This window comes from Arvicola amphibius, chromosome 6 (genome assembly GCF_903992535.2).
Source record: "Arvicola amphibius chromosome 6, mArvAmp1.2, whole genome shotgun sequence".
Taxonomy (NCBI): Eukaryota; Metazoa; Chordata; class Mammalia; order Rodentia; family Cricetidae; genus Arvicola; species Arvicola amphibius.
Window position 1 is genome coordinate 22,066,488 of NC_052052.2, and position 18,510 is coordinate 22,084,997.

At 43.5% G+C, this 18,510-nt stretch overlaps 1 protein-coding gene across 1 annotated transcript in view; it reads left to right on the forward strand.

Annotated features, from left to right (window-relative positions):
- The window catches only part of Zcchc17 (zinc finger CCHC-type containing 17), a 49,704-nt gene that overhangs the window by 17,108 nt on the left and 14,086 nt on the right, over positions 1-18,510 (forward strand). Inside the window, 3 exon segments of the mRNA XM_038334279.1 lie at positions 9,734-9,765; positions 9,767-9,835; positions 11,112-11,203. Coding sequence (XP_038190207.1) covers positions 9,734-9,765; positions 9,767-9,835; positions 11,112-11,203 — 193 coding nt within the window.

Here is an 18,510-nt window from a genome sequence, read left to right on the forward strand (position 1 = left end):
CTGAAGCATTTTCCTGGCCCTAACCTTGGGTCTCTAGTGTTCCTCGGAAGCACTGTATGTCCTGGTGGCAATGCTACAGATCTGTTCTCTTTAATTTTCTCACACATAAAATTCTCAATATCTTCTAATTTTGCATTACTCTGGACACCAACAAGATATCCAGCAACTTTCAGTTCAATTCTGACATTATCAGCCCTGAATTAGTATCAGATCCCATAGTTAAAGGGGCTCTGTCCCACAAGATTTTCACTGCTCAGGTGCTCCTAAAGATGACCAGCCAGTTCTTTCTTATTTATTTATTTATTTATTTATTTATTTATTTATTTCCATGACCCTCTCCTTAAGTTTGGTAATTTACTAGAGTAGACCAGGTGTGTATACCTGTAATTTCAGCACATGGAAAATAAAGGCAGAGGAATCAGAAATTTGGGCCAGCCTTGTCTACATAATAAATTGGAGGGCAGCCTGGGCTATCTGATACCCTGTTTTAAAAAACTGTTGAACAGAGCATGGTGCGGCACTCCTTTAATCCCAGTGCCAATCAGGAGGCAGAGGCAGACAGATCTCTAAGTGTGAGGTCAGCCTGAGCTGCCTAATAAGTTCCGGTCCAGCCAAGGCTACATAGTAAGACTGTCTCAAACAAACAAAGGCCCAAACACCAAAGCAAAAGTTCACAGAACTCAGGAAAACAGTTTCCTTACTGTTGCTGTTTGTGCTGAGATGAGAAGAGTTCAGGAGCGAACAATGGAAGGGACACGTAGGACAGGCCTGAGCCGAGTGGGGTGACAGTGTGCGCTCTATGTCTACCCAGCCTTGCACACTCCTCACCAGCCCCAGCACTACACAGATCTCTGCAGGGCTCCCTTGCTCCCCCATTCCCAGAAGCAGGACTTCCATGGCTGAGGCTGAATGTCCCAATCTCTAATCACTTGATTCTTCCCGTGACCATCCCCATCCCATCCAGAGACTGTCCAGGGACCTGCTGCTCTGTCACTATATTAGCATGAACGCCAAAGGGGGCTTCTTATAACTAGTAAAGGTGTTCCTGTTACTAGATAGTCATGTTTTATGGGTTCTTTGTTGGAAACAAGGACCAAAGACCAAAGCAATACTCACTCACATACGTATACACTCACACTCACTCTTAAAACAACACATATACGCAGACACAACACATACATACACATACACATTCTATTCCCACATACATACACATACATATATACAAATGTGTACTTTCAATTTTATTTTTATTTGGACATACATGGGTATCATGGTGCACATGTGGAGGTCAGAGGACAGGTTTGGATGGAGGCAGTTCTCTTTTTCTACCTTACGTAGTTTCTTATATCTGGTTGGCTGCAAACTGGCTGGCTTGTTAGCTTCAGGCGACTCCAGTCTCTGCCTCCCATTGCATTGTGGGAGTGCTGGGATTACAGTGTGTGAGTCACTGCATTTGGCCTTTTGTGTTGGGGGGTTCAGGGATGGAGCTCAGGTCCTCAAGCTTGCTGCCATTTGTAATTTGTGAGGCTAGATCTCACACCTGCTTGCTAGGATGGCACTCACAGTGGTCAGCCTACATAGGCTACGAGTGATGTGATTTTGTTATGTGCCACCCCATCCAGCCAAATGTGTTTTATGTTTTATATTTTACCATGTTTGTGCACTCCAATTCAGGAGTGCTGACTTTTTATTATAACAATTAAGCATAAATAGCTATGCTGCTAGTGACTGCCATAGTAAACAGTGGAGCCTTACACACCTAGACGGGGAGTAAAATTAAATCAGTGTGTAAGGAAGTGAGGGAGACAGTCTTGAATTCAGCTAGGCCACTCAGATACAGTGTGCAGGTCGGTATAGACTGTCTGCATAGACACGTGAATTCAAGTCCCAGCTCTGCCATTTGCGGGTTTCCTTGACCTGGGCAAATCATTGGTTTTTTTTTACTCTTAAGTTCCTCATCTGTGGAACGGAGATGATGTCTGTATTTTAGGACTCTGGTTATTTTGATTGACCAGAAACTGTCTTTCATTCATCCTGGGATCCCATTTTTGCCTGCAACATAGCGTCAGTAAGTGCTGTGACTGTATTTTCCAAGTCCCAACAGATAAAGGCATGAAACATTAACTTCTCTGCTTGTGTTATTGTCATGTGCTGGAGGTGATTCACAGAAAATTCTAGAGAAGGAATATATAGACCCCACAGATTAAAGGGAGAACTTTCATTTTGCCAGTTTGTTTTTTTTGTTTTTTTTGGACATTTGTAACCCATCCTCTCCTGGATTGACAGTTTCACCTTCTTGCTTTCTATCCAGTTGAAGTCATAAAGAGATTAATGGAGCCTGAAGCAATTGGGAGAGCATCCTAAGGGGCGGCAGTAAGCTCTCCTCTTAGATAGTGATTGAGTAGTCAGCTCCTCCAGGTATCAGGGTTATGTTTATTTTCTTCCTTTACTGACAACATTCAGTTGACTCGTTCTGTTTAAGTGTCATGTGGGTTTATTGAACATGATGATGGATTTGATACAACCCTTTGGGCATTTGTGGCTCCATTCTCAGGAATCCAGGCACAGTCAGCAGAGTAGAGTTCAGTGGTACAGTGCTTGCCTCGTACGCACAGGGCATGGGATTCAGTCTCAGGAGAGCAAGTGAAACTGTGTCTCTGTGTCTGGAGCACCTACTAGAGTAGAACGCCAGAGTCCACTGCCTGTAGGCAAACCAAAAACCGCTCATTCTGCTTTTTCTAGTACAGAGGGTGCAGTAATCTCAGTGATAGAAAACAGAGATATGTTTTATGGTGTGAGGGTACTGACAGACTCGTTCAAATTCCATTTCTGTTATAGCTTACCCCTGTGTCCATGGGCTGTGTCCATGGATTCAACCAACTTTGAATCCGAAGTATTTGTGGGGGGGGGGTGCAAAAGCCTAGATTGGTAGCAACATTCTGCAAATCCCAGTCCTGAGGGACAGAGGCAAGAAGGAGTATAGGTTTGAGGCCAGGTTGGCCTCCATACGAGAAAGGAACAGTATATGTAAGGAAGCATGTGAGATCTCCTTTTCTTGTCCTTTGTCCTAAACTACAGCTGTAGTGCCCAGTCTCACACTGCTAAGACAGGTGTGGACAGGTGTTCCTTGCAGGCACTGAGGATTCTTATTTTTTCTATTAGGGTTTTTGAGACAGGGTTTCTTTTGTGTACAGCCCTGGCTGTCCTTGCTGTCCTGGAACTTTGTAGACCAGGCTAGCCTTGAACTCACAGAGATTCACCTACCTCTGCTTCCTGAGTGCTGGGATTAAAGGCCTGTGCGCCACCACTGCCTGGCTGGCTCTGAGTATTCTTACACAAATGTAGCCTGCATACCTGTCCGGGCTACCTTTCTTCTGCTATGCCAAGACACCATGACCGAGGCAACTTATAGAAGAAAGAGTTTTGGGGGGCTTACAGTTTCAGAGGGTGAGTGTAATCATTTTAATTTGTTTCCAATTTTTCACTTTTTATTCTGCCAGAAATGGCAGCTGTCTCCTGGATCACAAGGCTGTTGATAATGCTTGATGAGAGGAGGACACACTGTAATTGCCAGTGTTTCCTTGTAGCTCCCAGTAAGTAGACCTTTAGCTTTAGGGAAGAAGTACAGTGCTCTGTCGGGTATCTTAGGCACATTAATTTCCTTTACATTGTACATTAATGATGAAGGAGTGGAATGAATTTCAATAATCTGAGGACTATTGTAGCCCAAACTGCCAAAGTGTGAGGTTTCCCTTTCTTCAGGGATCTGAATTTCCTCTTTAAACTTTTCATTTAGGCAAGACTGCTCATTACATCAGCATGGTTGGGGTTAAAACCATGGTTAGATAAAACCCCAGATGCATGAATTTTACTTGATTTGGAGATAACATGATGACCTAATTAAAAACTTAATTTATATTATATCTATATATTTACATGTTATATTTACATATTAAGCATTTTGGAGATAAAATACCGATCTGTTGAATCAACTCTCTTACATGTAAGAGACCCATTGGCCATGGATAAAGAAAACAATGGCTCCTAATAGGAGCTCTGAACAGAAGGGATAAATACATTGAATTTCAGGCTCATACAAACACTCATGTGTATGCACCCAAGTTTGTGAGAGAGGGCGCTGATTCTTCAGCAGCCAGATGAGGAAGTGCATGCTTCTAAGTGTCTGAGGCAGCCCTCCCAAGTTTGAGGCTGGCTTAACCTGAATAGCAAGAACCTATCTCAAAAATAAAACTCAAAAGGTCTCTCAAATTTCCTTGAGAGGGCAGTTATTTTAGACACAATTCCTAGTTTATGTCTCAAAATAATTATTTTCATTTTCTCCAGAAGGAAATCCCCAAATTTTCTTTATTATAAAATATTTAAAAATTAGTGAAAGAGTTCATCAGTAATACTGTCTTCAATGAAACAAAGCAATTTAGGGATAAAGGATTTGTTTTGCTTTTTGGTTATGGTAGTTTGAATATAATTGACCCCATAATCTCATAGAAAGTGGCACTATTAGAAGGTGTGGCTTTGTTGGAATAGGTTTGGTCTTCTTGGAGGAAGTGTGTGACTGTGTAGGTGCTATATATTCAAAATACCACCCAGTGTCTAGTCTCAAATTATTTCCTCATTGCCTCTGAGTCAAGATATAAGGACTCTCAGCTCCAGCACCATGTCTGCCTGCATGCTACCGTGTCTTACCATGATAATAATGGACTAAACCTCTGAAACTGTAGGTGAGCCACCACAATTAAATGTTTTCCTTTGTGAGAGTTGTTGTGGTCAGCCAGGCAGTAGTGGCACAATCCTTTAACCCAGTATTTAGGAGGCAGAGGCAGGCGGATCTCTGAGTTCGAGGCCACCCTGGTCTACAGAGTTGCAATAGAAACCCTAACTAAGACATTAGGTTTTGGTTTTTTGAGACAGTGTTTCTCTCTGTGTAGCTCTGGCTGTCTAGAACTTGCTTTGCAGACCAGGCCATTCTCAAACTTCAAGATCCACCTGCCCTTTTCCTCCCAAGTGCTGGGATTAAAGGCGTGCACCACCACCACCCTGCCAGGAGAGGGATTATTTCAGTTTACAACTCTCAGGTCACACTCCACCTTTGAACTCCAGCAGGACCCTAGAGGCCAGTATTGAAACTGAAGCCACGGAGGGGTGCTGCTCACTGCCTTGCTCCTCATGGCTTGCTCAGCCTGCTTTCTTATAGCACCCAGGACCACCTGCCTGGGTAGAGGTCCCTCTTCCAAAGTGACTCTAGCTGGTGTTAAACTGACATAAAACTAGCCAGCAGAGATACTACACCCATGGTTAGGGCTTTGGGTCACACTATGTAATTTTATGTTGTACTATTCTTAACATGGAAAACTCTAGATGTGCACAGAGCTAGACAGATTTTACTACGAAATGAATCACTGGCACGTTTGACTGGCTCTCCTAGGTTGAAGTAATTGCTGTACTTGTGTTGAGTGTTAAGTTGCTTATAAGTTCCCGTCTGGATGTGTTGTGCCACATGGCAGCATTTGTCTGTAGCCCCAGCTGCTCGGGGCTCATGCAACTAGATGAGTCAAGATCATCCTGGGTGCACAATCCAAATTGATTTCTTTAGGTCAGTTTCCTAGAAGTGGTTAAAGAGACTGCTCGCCAGAACTCCTGGTGCAAAGGGACAGACACATGGTTTTTGCCAATATGGCTGGGGACTTCTATTTTCATCCTTGGTTAGTATCAGATGTGTCAGGTGTTTGTGTTGTTTTGCTTTTAAAGAAAGGGTCAGCATACATAGCCCAGGCTGGCCTCAAGCTCCAGCCTCTCTCCCAGGTGCTTGGGTTACAGGTAGGTGCGACCAGACCTCAGTTTATAACCCTAGGCTCTGTCTTCTTGGTTGTTTTACTTTTCTCTGACAGACTCTTGCCACCTGCTGGTCAAGATGGGTATTGACAGCTTTTGTAGTTGGAGTAGGGTAATGGGCATTGGTGGTTTCTTGTGTCTCTCCCTGAATCAGCCAGTTTCTATGGTCAGTAAGATGTAGGACCATGATTAACTAGATTCTATCTTGTGCCCACAGCTGGGGATTACCTTGGAATATAGAAAGAAGGTTGTTCTCTAAAGGAGTTCACCTTCAACAGTCAGAAAAAGGGTAGTTTTTAGTTACTGTAAGGGACTGGAGAGATGGCTTGACAATGAAGAGCATGGATTGCTTTGCCAGAGGATCCAAGTTCAATTCCCAGAACATCAGGTGTTTCTCAGCCAACTGAAATCCAGCTCCAGGAGATCTGACACCCTGGCCTCTGAGGGCACCTGCACTCATATGTACAGACACAATTTAAAATAATTTAAAATTGTTATTGTGTTGTTGTGATTTGTGTTTTGAGACAAGTCTCTACAACATAACCCTAGCTGTCCTGGAACTCACTATGTAGAGAGGCTGGCCTTGAACCAAAGAGATCCACTCACTTGCCTCTGCCTCTCAAGGGCTGGGATTATGATGTGTGCCACTATGCCCAGCTAAAGTTTAAACTATTTAATTACATAATTTAATTTAATTTTTGTGGTGCTACAGATCAAACTCAAGAACCTTATACATACATGTTAGGCAAGTGTTGCTGTGCTGTTCCAACTGCTGTGCTTCTCCTACTGCTGTGCTGCTCCTACTGCTGTGCTCCTCCTACCTCTCGCTGTGCTCCTCCTACTGCTGTGCTCCTCCTACTCCTGTGCTCCTCCCCTCCCAGGCTTATCATTTTAAGTAGTTATTGTTAGTAACTTCTAAAACTTAATTCTTACCTTTAATAAGGTTTTCCTAATTTTTTGTTTTGGCCAATAATGGTTGTTTTCTAGCCATTGTTGTCAATTTAATATGTTAAAAATAGTACTTTGCTAGGGTATGTGGTACAAACCTGTAGTTCAGTCAGAAATCCAGTCTTGGCTACAGAGTGAAACCATTCTTTAAATTTTTTTAAATCTGTATTTATTTATTTGTTTCTTCAAGACAGAGTTTCTCTGTGTAGCCCTGGCAGTCCTGGAACTCCTCTGTAGACCAGGCTGGCCTCGAACTCACAGAGATCCATCTGCCTCTGCCTTCGAGTTTTGGGATCAAAGGCGTGTGCCACCACCATCCGGCTGAGTTTGTTTTGCTTTGTTTTGTTTTCTAAGTACTTCTTATATATCTTTTTTTACTTAACATTGACCATAATTATTTTCTGTAAATAATTTAAATAGTTGCTTCTTTTTCCACTTGACAAATTTGCCATTATTTATTAAGATGTTTTCTAATTATTAGTTATAAGTTATAAAACATATTTGGAATTGTATTTTCTTTTTGTTTTGAGATTGGGTTTCAGTCTGAAAACAGGGCTGTCTGGACTCACTGTGCATGACTAGGCTGGCCTCAATTTTTGTGATCCTCCTATCTCAGTCTTTGAAGTATTGGACTAACAAGTGAGAGCCACTGTGTCCAGCCCTGGAGCTAGCTCTTGTAGACCAGGCTGGTCTTGAACTCACAGAGATCTGCCTGCCTCTGCCTCCCGAGTGCACCGCCTGGCTCCAGCTTCATTCTGGCTCTTTTTTCTCTTCTTTTTCTTTTTCTTTTTTCTTTCTTTCGTTCTTTTCTTTCTTTCTTTTTTTTTTTTTTTTTTGTTTTTTTTTGAGACAGGGTTTCTCTGTGTAACAGTCCTGGCTGTCCTGGAACTCAACTTTATAGACAGGCCAGCCTTGAAATCACTGAGATCTGTCTGTTTCCCAAGTGCTGTGATTAAAGGCATGTGCCACCATTGTCCAGCCTTCTTATTCTTACATTAAAACATTTCTTAGATTTATTGTATTATTTAAACAGATGAATATCTTGTCTGCTTGTTTGTGTAATGTTACATATTTTGTGCATTCATAGTCAGAAGAAAGCATGAATTCCCTAATGACTGGAGTTATAGATGTTTGTGAACCATCATATAGGTGCTGGGAAATCAACCTTCTGGAAGGGCAACAAGTGCTTTTTTATTATTTTTATTTTATGTGCATTGGTCTTTCGCCTGCATATATGTCTTTGTGAGGGTGTCAGATCACTTGGAACTGGAGTAGAGACAGTTGTGAGCTGCCATGTGGGTGCTGGGAATTGTACCTAGGTCTTCTGGAAGAGCAGCCATTGTTCTTAACCTCTGAGTCATCTCTGCTGAGCCATTTTTCCAGCCCCACTTCCTAATTTTTCTTGTTGTTTTGTTTTGTTTTTTACGAGACAGGGTCTCTCTGTGTAGCCCTGACTGTCCTGGAAATTGCTCTTATAGACCAGGCTGGTCTTGAACTCACAGAGGTCCACCTGCCTCTGCCTCCTGAATGCTGGGATTAAAGGTGTGCTCAAATTCTTATTTTTTAACATTTATAGAAAATAGTGCCTCAAACATGTTGCCCACATGTTTTTTGGCCTGTATTGCTTTTTTCTTTGAACAATTCCAATGATATTCTTTTATCAAAGGCATGACTACCTTGACCACTCATAGAAGCATTTGCCTAGCATGTGCAAAGTCCAGAAGGATAAGGATAAAGCCCCACAAGAAGATAAGTCAAAGGTGTAACATCTGTATACCTTTTCTTTTAAAGAACTTTACCAACGTATATTTATTTATGTCTGCACTGTATGAGTGGGACTGGAAAAGTGGCTAAGCAGTTAATGAGAAGTTGCTGCTTTGCAGAGGGCCAGGCTTTGTTTCCCATCACCCATACTGTGTTGCTTACAGCCTGGCCTGCAGCTCCAGCTCCAGGGGACCTAACACCCTCTGCTAGCCTCTATGGGACACTTTCATATACAAACAGACACACTGGCATGCAGACACCATACACATAATTAAGGATAAATCTTTTGAGGGGATGGGGAATATAGCTCAATGGTAGAATGCCTGCCTGCCTGCCAATGCAAGAAGGCTCAGGGTCATTAATATCACAGAAAGCAAAACTGGGCGCAGTATTGTATGTGGCTGTTTTTTGTTTTATTGAATATGTATAACACTGAATAGTGTTTCATTTACTTTTTTTTTTCCTTTTCTATCATTGGTGCTAGAAATTGAATCCCAGCCTAGTGCATACTAAGCACATGTTCTACTCCTGAGCTGTACCCCAGCCAAGCAGTTATTGAATATCAACATTTATTGGAGCTAGAGAGACAGCTCAGTGGTTAGTACACTGGCTATTCTTTCAGAGGACCAGGTTTGATTCCTAGCATCCACATGGCAGCTCACAGCTGTCTGTAATTCTAGTTCCAGGAGATCCAGCACCCTCTTCCTGGCCCTCTGTGGCACTAGGTGTGCAGATATATATGCAGGCAACATAAATATACACATAAAATAAAATAATTTAACAATGTTGGTTGGTTGATTAGGCTAAAAATGGTCTTAAGCAGGGCGTGGTGGTGCAACGCCTTTAATCCCAGCATTGGGAGGCAGGCAGATCTCTGTGTGTTCAAGGCCAGCCTGGTCTACAAGAGCTAGTTCCAGGACAGGCTCCATAGCTACTGAGAAACCCTGTCTCGAAAAACCAAAAAAAAAAAAAAAAAAAAAAAAAAGAAAGAAAAGAAAAGAAAAACAACAACAACAACAAAAAAGTCTTAAATTTTTTAAGCTTGTAGTTTTAATCTATGTAACATTTTTATTGAAAGTTTAAATTTTTCCCTGTATTCCCCAACTTATATCTTTTTCCTACCATGCATTCAGAGTATAAATTTTTTATTTCTCTTTCTTGTACCCAGGTCTGGTCCATCGAACTCACATGTCATCCTGCCCGAGTGGACAAGCCTTCTGAGATAGTAGATGTTGGAGATAAAGTGTGGGTGAAGCTCATTGGCCGAGAGGTAAAGTTTCTGTGGACTTCATGTAGTTTGAAAGATTATAAAAAGCTGAGGTTTTATGGAATTCTGTGATGGTGAGTATGTAAATATTCATGGTGGCTGGCAATCTCATTTTTAAATCTTGTCCCAGTCATCTGTCTTGAGTTTTGAGTTTGAATCTTCGGTTGTCTGTCCTGCAGACTTAGGGGAAACAACAGGAAGTATAGAAGAGTGGTAGGAGTGTTCATAAAAACTCTCCTCCTGAGGTTCAGGAGGAGGAGAACCAAAGAAGGAGATTGCATCTTTACCACAGCCCCAAAGAGTACTTGTTCAGGTGCACTTCATCTGGGCCAGAAGGGAAGAAGGACACACAGTTTACAGTCATTTTTTCCTAGAATTGGCACCATCTCATGGAATGGGCAGCGTAGCATGGGACCACATACCCTCTGTCTCTACCAGGGAATGGTAGGCAGAGAGCTATGGAGCTCTTAAAGAACTGAAGCCTGTTTGAGTGCTTTCAGTGTATTAGGTTTGTAGATTGAGACAAACCAGAGCTGCGTGTGGTGGCATACCCTTGTAATTTTAGCAATTTGGGAGTGTATGATCTGCTGTCTATCTGCCTATCCCTATTCTATATATGCAGGCCACATGTGTGTGGAGATCAGAGGCCAGCTTGCTGGAATTTCTCCCTCCATCCTGCCCCCACCCCATGTAGATCCTGGGACTCAAACTCAATGTCATTAGGCTTGGTAGCAGTCACCTTTACCCACTGAGCCATCTCACTTGCCCCTGGCCTCTGTTTTATTACTTACCAGCCCAGATAGGAATGGATAAAAGGTTACTTCCTATATCTCTTCTGCCATTAAGTCTGCCCTTTCTACTTCTTTTACAACAATGTTCTCAGCTTAGTACTTAGTCCATTTGATGTTGTTATGATGATTGCAAGCTGACTCTGAGTATTACAAATTGGTAGTCAGGGTACTCAAAGGGTTTGGAGGCCTGGGACCATAGCTTGGTTGGTAAATGCTTGCCATGCAAACACGAAGACCTGAGTTCAGTTGCACTAGTATCCAAGCTAGATGTGGTGATACACTCCTCTAATCCCAGTGCTGAGGAGGTACAGACAGGAAGAGCCTGAAAAAAAAAAAAAAAAAAAAAAAACCAAGGTAGAGGGGGCCCAGAGGGATGCCCCTCAGGTTGATCTTTGGCCTCTATACACACATGTACCCACATGAACACCCCCCTACACACACACACACACACACACGGATTTTGGTGACTCTTGTTTTGTCTTTTTCAGATGAAAAATGATAGAATAAAAGTGTCCCTCTCCATGAAAGTTGTCAACCAAGGAACTGGGAAAGACCTCGATCCCAACAACGTTATCATTGAGTAGGTAAAGGGTTCAGAAGAGCTAAAAATCCCACCACAAGTACAGATTGCAGTAAATCACAGTAGATTGGGACTGCTACCATTGTAGGCTGTGATGATATTAATGAGTAGCACAGCATCGATGCCCTTTGGTTTTTCTAGGTGTAGAGCTTGCTTCTTGTCTGTGTTGAGGCAGTGTCTCACTGGGTGGCCTGGGTGGCCTGAAGCTCTCGCTGTGCACGCCGACACAGCCTGCCGTGTGGAGCTGGAAGATGAAATGACTGCACACGACTCTGGTGCTGAGGGTCTCGTTGGCAGTTTGTTTTCTTTCCCTTCCCTTCAGTTGTAGCAGCAAGTGCTCATGAAGTGCCATCACTTGCCTCTCCGCGGTGACCTCTGCCCTGGCTCTGAAGAAGGGTGCAGATGGGCAGTGCTGGCCTCCTGTCTTTGAACCCTGTACCTCCCATTGGCCCTTCTGAGTTTTCACTTCAGTAGGAAGGTTTTCTCGTTATCTAAGTGATATCTGGAGGTACAGGAAGCTTCAATCTGATTCAAATCCTTTAGTGACTTTCTTTTTGTGGTAAAAAAAAAACTTACATTCACTTATTTGTTGGGGGGCTTTGTGGGGGTCAGAGGTCAGCTTGTAGGAGCAGTTCTCCCCCTCTGCCATTTAGGCCTGGGTAGAGCTCGGGGCCTCAGACCTTATGGCAAGCGCTTTTGTTTTGTTTCGTTTGAGGGGGAGAAAGTGATTGCTTTTTGAGACAGGGTCTCTATGTACCCCTGGCTAGCCTGCCACTTGTTATGCAGACCAGGCAGGCCTGGAATCTACAGAGATCTGCCTGCCTCTGCCTCCCAAGTGCTGGGTTAAAAGGCATGTACCACTGTGCATGGCTGCAGTACTTTTACCTGGGAAGCCGTCTGTTGTGTGAGGGACTTTTCTAGGGAAGGTGTACAGCAGACCAGAGTAATGACTGCACCTGAGTCCAGCTGAACCAGCGGGTGTTTCTGGGGTTACAAACAGGAGTGGGGGTGAGGGATCCCCTATAGGGACAGTGCTGAAAAGCTCACCCTAACACTGGTGACGGCTCAGCTGAAATGCAACCCAAGAGCTCTCAGCATCACTTACAGGTCGCTCCACAGATCTGCGAATTTCCTTCCCCAGCCCTGCTGGTCGGAGCCTCCTCTTCAGCAGCTGTTTGTTGGTTCTGTAAAGTCAGGAACGGGTCTCTGAGAATCTTGTACAGTTCGGCTTTCTCACACATCTGAACATTAGGACATTACCTCCGAGTCTCATGAACCTCCTGCCCCACACAAGAAGGAATGTTTCAGTTCCAGGGAAACTGCTATTACCCTGTCCCCTTTATTGATCTTTATTGATCTGTTGTTGTCAAGACAGGGTCTCCACTATGTATTATACTAGGCTAGACTCTAACTCACAGAGGTCCTCCTGCCTCTGCCTCCCAGGTGCTAGGATTGAAGGCTGTGCTACCATTCTTGTCTCTTTATTGAATTTCTGTCCCAAAGTTGCTTAATCTTTGAGACCCTTTGCTTGGTGGTGTTAGGGGGAGGGGTTGTAAAGATAGATGGAGAGACCCAACTCATAAAGTTGTACATACACTCACATACACACACAGTCCCTTAAGGGGTTTATTAACTATTTCTAGAGTTTCAAGCAAGTTAGCTAAATCACACATTTAGCTTCAAGTTAACCTTGCTATTATTCAATTGATTTTTTTTTGATGTTAAACATCATGTTCTTTCTGGCAGCAACATCATTTGATTAATAAACAAGATGTGGTGGCACATTAACAGTATTTGGGAGACTAAGGCAAGAGGATGTGAAGCTAAAAGCTAGCCTGAGCTACACAGTGAGCTTGAGGCCATGCTGGGCTTCATGTTGAGATCCTGGCTTGGGAGCGTACCCACAAAGAGTAATGAACAGAATTTGAATGAGATCTCTTTGCAGAAAAAAGTGGAAGCTCTGTGTCTATAGTTTCTGAGAAAATTCCTTTAGGCATTTTATCTGACAGGAAGAGAGTAGAACACACTGTGTAGCAGTCACAGGCAGGCGGACATCAGCGCCTGTGGGTTCTTACACTAACCGTGAGTTAAGCGTTGTCTTCTGCTTCCTTCATATTTCTAGTTTGTAGCTGGAGACAGCAACCTGTAGTTGGGTAGCAAAATATATGGGTCAGATCCTTTGGTGTAGGACCCAGTGTTAAAGGCACATGCCCCTGCTCACCACGTCTCTAGCCTCTGCGTGTGACTAAGCCTTCCTATTTCTGCAGGTCTGACTTTTAAGTATCAATGTATTTTTCAGTCTGCTTATTCATAAAAACACTTGTCAGTTCTCTTACAACTCACCCAGAAGTGTTAAAGTCTGGCATTTTCTGATTGTGGTGTAATAAATTTCTTTCTCTCCAAAAAGTCCTGTGCTCTGCAGATTCGTTAAAAAGCTGTGAATTTCTCAGGGCAGCTCACAGCTGTCTGTAACTCCAGTTCCAGGGGAGCCAACACCGCCACACCAATGCACATAAAGGTAAAATAAAATAATTTAAAAACCCAGAAAACAAACCATCTGTGAATTTCTCAAAGCCACCCTTATAATGGTAAACTACAAAACAAGTAAAATAAAAACAAAGGACAGGAAGGGAAAAGCCTTTCTGTTTGCAGGCTGTCTGTGTAGACGCTATTGGCTGAACTTGTGATAAACTGTGTGCATCCAGGAGCGCAGCATGGAATTGACGGAACGACTGCACGTTCTTCTCCAGACATGGTCTTGGACAGATTCCACCTTTGCTTCCTCCGTTCTGCCTCTTTCCACAGCACATGAACCATTCTGCTTATCTTTCCCAGTTTCTTCAACACACATTTGCTCATCATAATGGCACTCTTCTGGCCCAGGGCCACAAGGGACCGTGTAGATCCGTAAGTGCCTTCAGCCAGCCCATGCCTTGAGAACCCAGATAGGCCTGGGGTGACTTCCATCCTTGTGAGCCAAGTGGCATCAGGCAGGTCTGTTACAGATTTTTTTTTTTTTTTTTTTTTTTGAGTTTTTTTTGTTTGTTTTGTTTTGTTTTTCAAGACAGGGTTTCTCTATATTGCTTTGGAGCCTGTCCTGGAACTAGCTCTTGTAGACCAGGTTGGCGTCAAAAAGATCTGCCTGTCTCTGCCTCACGAGGGCTGGGATTAAAGGCATGAGCCACCACCACCAGGCACCTTTTTGGTTTTTTGAGATGGGTTTTTTCTGTTTAACAGCCCTGGCTGTCCTAGAACTTACTCTGTAGATGAGGCTGGCCTTGAACTCACAGAGATCCGCAAGCCTCTGCCTCCCAAATACTAGTACCTTAAGGTATACACCACCACTTGCCTGGCCAGATCCTTAATCTCGATAAACACAAACTTTTTTTTCATAAACAGAAATAATGAGATATATCTCAAAATAAGAGAATGAGAGCCATTGAGATAAAGCCTAGTGAAACCCACCTAAGAGAAGGAAGACCTGCCTCCAGCAAACTGCCCTCTACACATGCACTGTGCACACATAATAAATGTAATGAAATAAAAATGACAATCATATTAAGAAAATCTTATTAGGGTAGCCATCTTAATGTCAAGTCTATCATAAGCATTTAGTAATAGATAGCTACTTAGTCATTAGTTTAGTGCCTCTGCCTTTCCCAGGACTGAGAACTGACACTATATCGTTGGAAGAATGTGTCTGGCCCATGAGCTCAGAGTGCCTGCCTCACCCTCCCTTGCCTCCTGTGGTGTCCAGTGTCCCCAATGTCTAGTGTTCTTTTTTGGTGTGTGTGTGGGGGGGTGGTTTTGAGATGAGGTTGTTCTTTGTAGCCCTGACTGTCCTGGAGCTTGCTCTGTAGACCAGGCTGGCCTTGAACTCAGGTCCACCTGCCTCTGGCTCCCAAATGCTGGGATTAAAGACCAGGCGTGCACCACTCCCCAGCTGTGTTCTTGTCCTCAGAGCGTTCACTTGTTATTTGTTCGCCGTATGAGTCATCATGAGCGGTGTCGCTCGAGTGGAGTTTATTTCAGGTCCTGATGTTCCGAGAGAAAGGTGACATTTGAGTGGGTCTTAAGGAATGGATGTGGTATTTTCAGGAAGCAGGAGAAGGAAGAGTGTTTGCAGGAAGTGCAGTGACTTTAGGCACAGGCAGAAGAGCAACAGCTCGTCAGGGGGTCCCGTGAGTGGGAGAGGTGACCAATCAAACCTGTCTCCCCGGGTCCCCACTTGCTTTCTTTTTCATTATTGTGGCCCAGTGTTTATGGTGGTGTTTGGGGATTGAAACGCAAGCCTGGTACAATCCTAGGCATATGCTCTTTGCTCATTTGTTTCCTGTCAGTTACTAACACTGGCACACGCCACACACTAGTTGAATTGCGTGGATGGGATGAAAACACAGAAGCAAGGAGACCACTGAGAGGATGAGCAACCCTTCCCAGGGGGTCGTGACCCACAGATTGAGAACCACTGCTGACCGACACAGTGGCATCAGAGCTGAAGGTTGTGTGGGAGGACTGGGGGGCTTGTGGTGCCTTAGAATAAATAGAGTTCTGGGGTTGATTCTCAGGGCCACTTAAAACTGCTCTTCAAATCAAGACACCTGGGTTGAATCCATAAGCGAGTGGCTTCCTCTGTGGTTCCCAGATGCCTGTCTTGGTTTGTTATTCAGATTTTACTATATTTCGTAGGACCAATTTCCTATAACCCATACCAGATAAATGGCTCTTTATGCATTTAGCTTCTTCTGGGGCAAAGGCCAGACATTTGGTGCAAATATTTCAGGACTTAAATTATGTCTAGGTAGCTGCGAATAACATGGCATTATTGAAATGTAAATTAATGAAAATTAAGTAAAATTAAGAACTGGGTCTGATGGTGCAGACCTGTAGCCCTAGCTAGCCCAGGCAGCTTAGTGAGACTCTTGTTTACAAAACAAAAAGTAAAAAGGGCCTGGGGATGAAGCCTGTATGCAGTCTAGTACTTGCCTAGTGTGGAGTAAACCCTAGGTTCAGTCTTCAGTATCTCAAAAAGTAGAAATAAGTAAGTGAAATTTAATATCTTTTTTTCATTTTTATTTTATCTGTATAGGTATTTTGCCTGCAATGTATGTTTTGTGTGCCTTGTGTCTGGTGCCCTCAGAGTCCAAGAGAGGGTGTCAGATCCCCTGGAATTAGAGTTACAGATGATTGTAAGCCAGTATCTTTTTGGGTGCTGGGAATCAAAACCACAGGCCTTTGGAAGAGGCAGCAGGTAACTCTTAACTCATGAAAGTGCTCCAGCCTTTTAATATCTTATCTGTTAGTCACACTAGCCATATTTAAAGTGTTTAAATAACCATATTTTCTCTAGACATGGTACACATGCCTTCAGTTCCAGCAAAGGCAGGTGGATCTCTGTAAGGTCAAGGCTTTGACAACAGCAAAATAATACCATATACCAATGAGAATAAATGATTCATAACTATAGACAACAATGTGGATACATTTCACAAAAAATAAAACTATACAGGAAGTATCCTCTCTCTCTCTCTCTCTCTCTCTCTCTGTTTCTCTCTCTCTCTCTCTCTCTGTGTGTGTGTGTGTAGATATGTCTTTTGATACGGGAAGTTGGAACTAGGGCTTTTTGTATGCTAGGCGTGTATTCTTAAAACTGTTAACATCTTAAGTACTCTACTACTTTTATTTTGAGACAGAACCTTGCTAAATTGCTCAGACTAGTCTTGAACTTGTGATCTTCTCCTCAGACTCCACAGTCCTGGGATTGTAGGTGTCTACCATCACTGCCAGCTACTGTAAAGAGAACGTGGTGTAGAAGGAAACGGCGGGCTGTGTCCCGCCACCTGGCTAGCTTTGCCCAAAATAATTACACGGAAACTGTATTCTTTTAAAACACTGCCTGGCCCATTATCTGTAGCCTCTTATTGGTTAATTCTCACATCTTCCTTTAACCCATATTTAGTAATCCGTGTAGCACCACGAGGTGTGGCTTACCAGGAGAGATCTTAACCTGCGTCCATCTCAGAGAGGAGAATCATGGCGACTCACTATGGCGACTGCCTGAAATGTCTCTCCAACTCTGCTTTCTTGTTCCCACAATTCTGTTCTGTCTACTCCACCTACCTAATTTTCTGTCTCTTAAAGGGCCAAGGCAGTATCTTTATTAATAATGAAAGTAACACATAGACACTCCTCCATCAACGTGGTTTTGTGTTAGAAGAAAGAACGGCGGTTACCCTAGGAGTAGACTTGATGACCAGCACTGAGCGTTAGCACTGAGCGTGGATGACTGGCTTTTGTTGTTTGTTTGTTTGCTTGTTTTTCAAGACAGGGTTTTTCTGTAGCTTTGGAGCCTTGCCTGTCCTAGAACTCACTTAGTAGACCAGGCTGGCCTCAGACTCAGAGATCAGCCTGCCTCTGCCTCCTGAGTGCTGGAGATAAAGGCGTGCGCCACCGCCACTGGGCTGAGATGTCTGTTTTAAGAGAGGTTGTTTGTGTTATTACCAACCCCAGTGCTGGTTCTATGGGGAAGTTCGGACTGTGAAAACTAAGTGCTCTGTATACTTACTATAAGTGCCTTCCGTGTGTGTCTTTTAGACAGGAGATTATGCTCGTTAAAAGTGTGGCAGGATTAGAAATAAAAATCACCTGTGGCCTAGGAATTCAGGGAAGAAGACTTGAAGAGAGGAACCTTGGAATGTTTGGGGAGTACAATGTGGAGGTAGAGTAAGGGAGGCAGGGCATTTCAGAGGGGGGCTCTGCCTAAGGAGAGACACTCAACCACTGAGAAAAGTAGAATTGACTCACTGGCCAGGGCCTCAGTCAATAAAGAGGAGGCTGGAGAAGTCAGTTTGAGACAAAGTGAAAAGCCCCAATACTAGGTCTTGTAAGGAACTCGGACCTGATTTTTAGAAAGCCTGTAAGGTGCCACCCCCACCTGGCAATTATACTTTCAAATATCTTTCCTGTATATTATTGAGGTTGAGGAAGAGACCTGGTCAGTCGTCCTCATCACTTTAGACCATGAAACCCAATATGGGCAAGTTCAACAGAACTACCATATACGGCCTGCCCATGCATGCTTCAGCATTACCAGGGTATAAATTTCATTTAATTTCATTCATATTATTGAGGGGAGACCTAATCTCTTTCATAATTGTTCATTCAAAGCCCTATTTGTGCCAGGAAATGGTGGTGAATGCCTTTAATCCCAGCACTCAGGAGGCAGAGGCAGGCGGATTGCTGAGTTCAAGGCCAGCCTGGTCTACAGAGTGATTTCCAGGCCAGCCAGGGCTACAGAGAAACCCTAT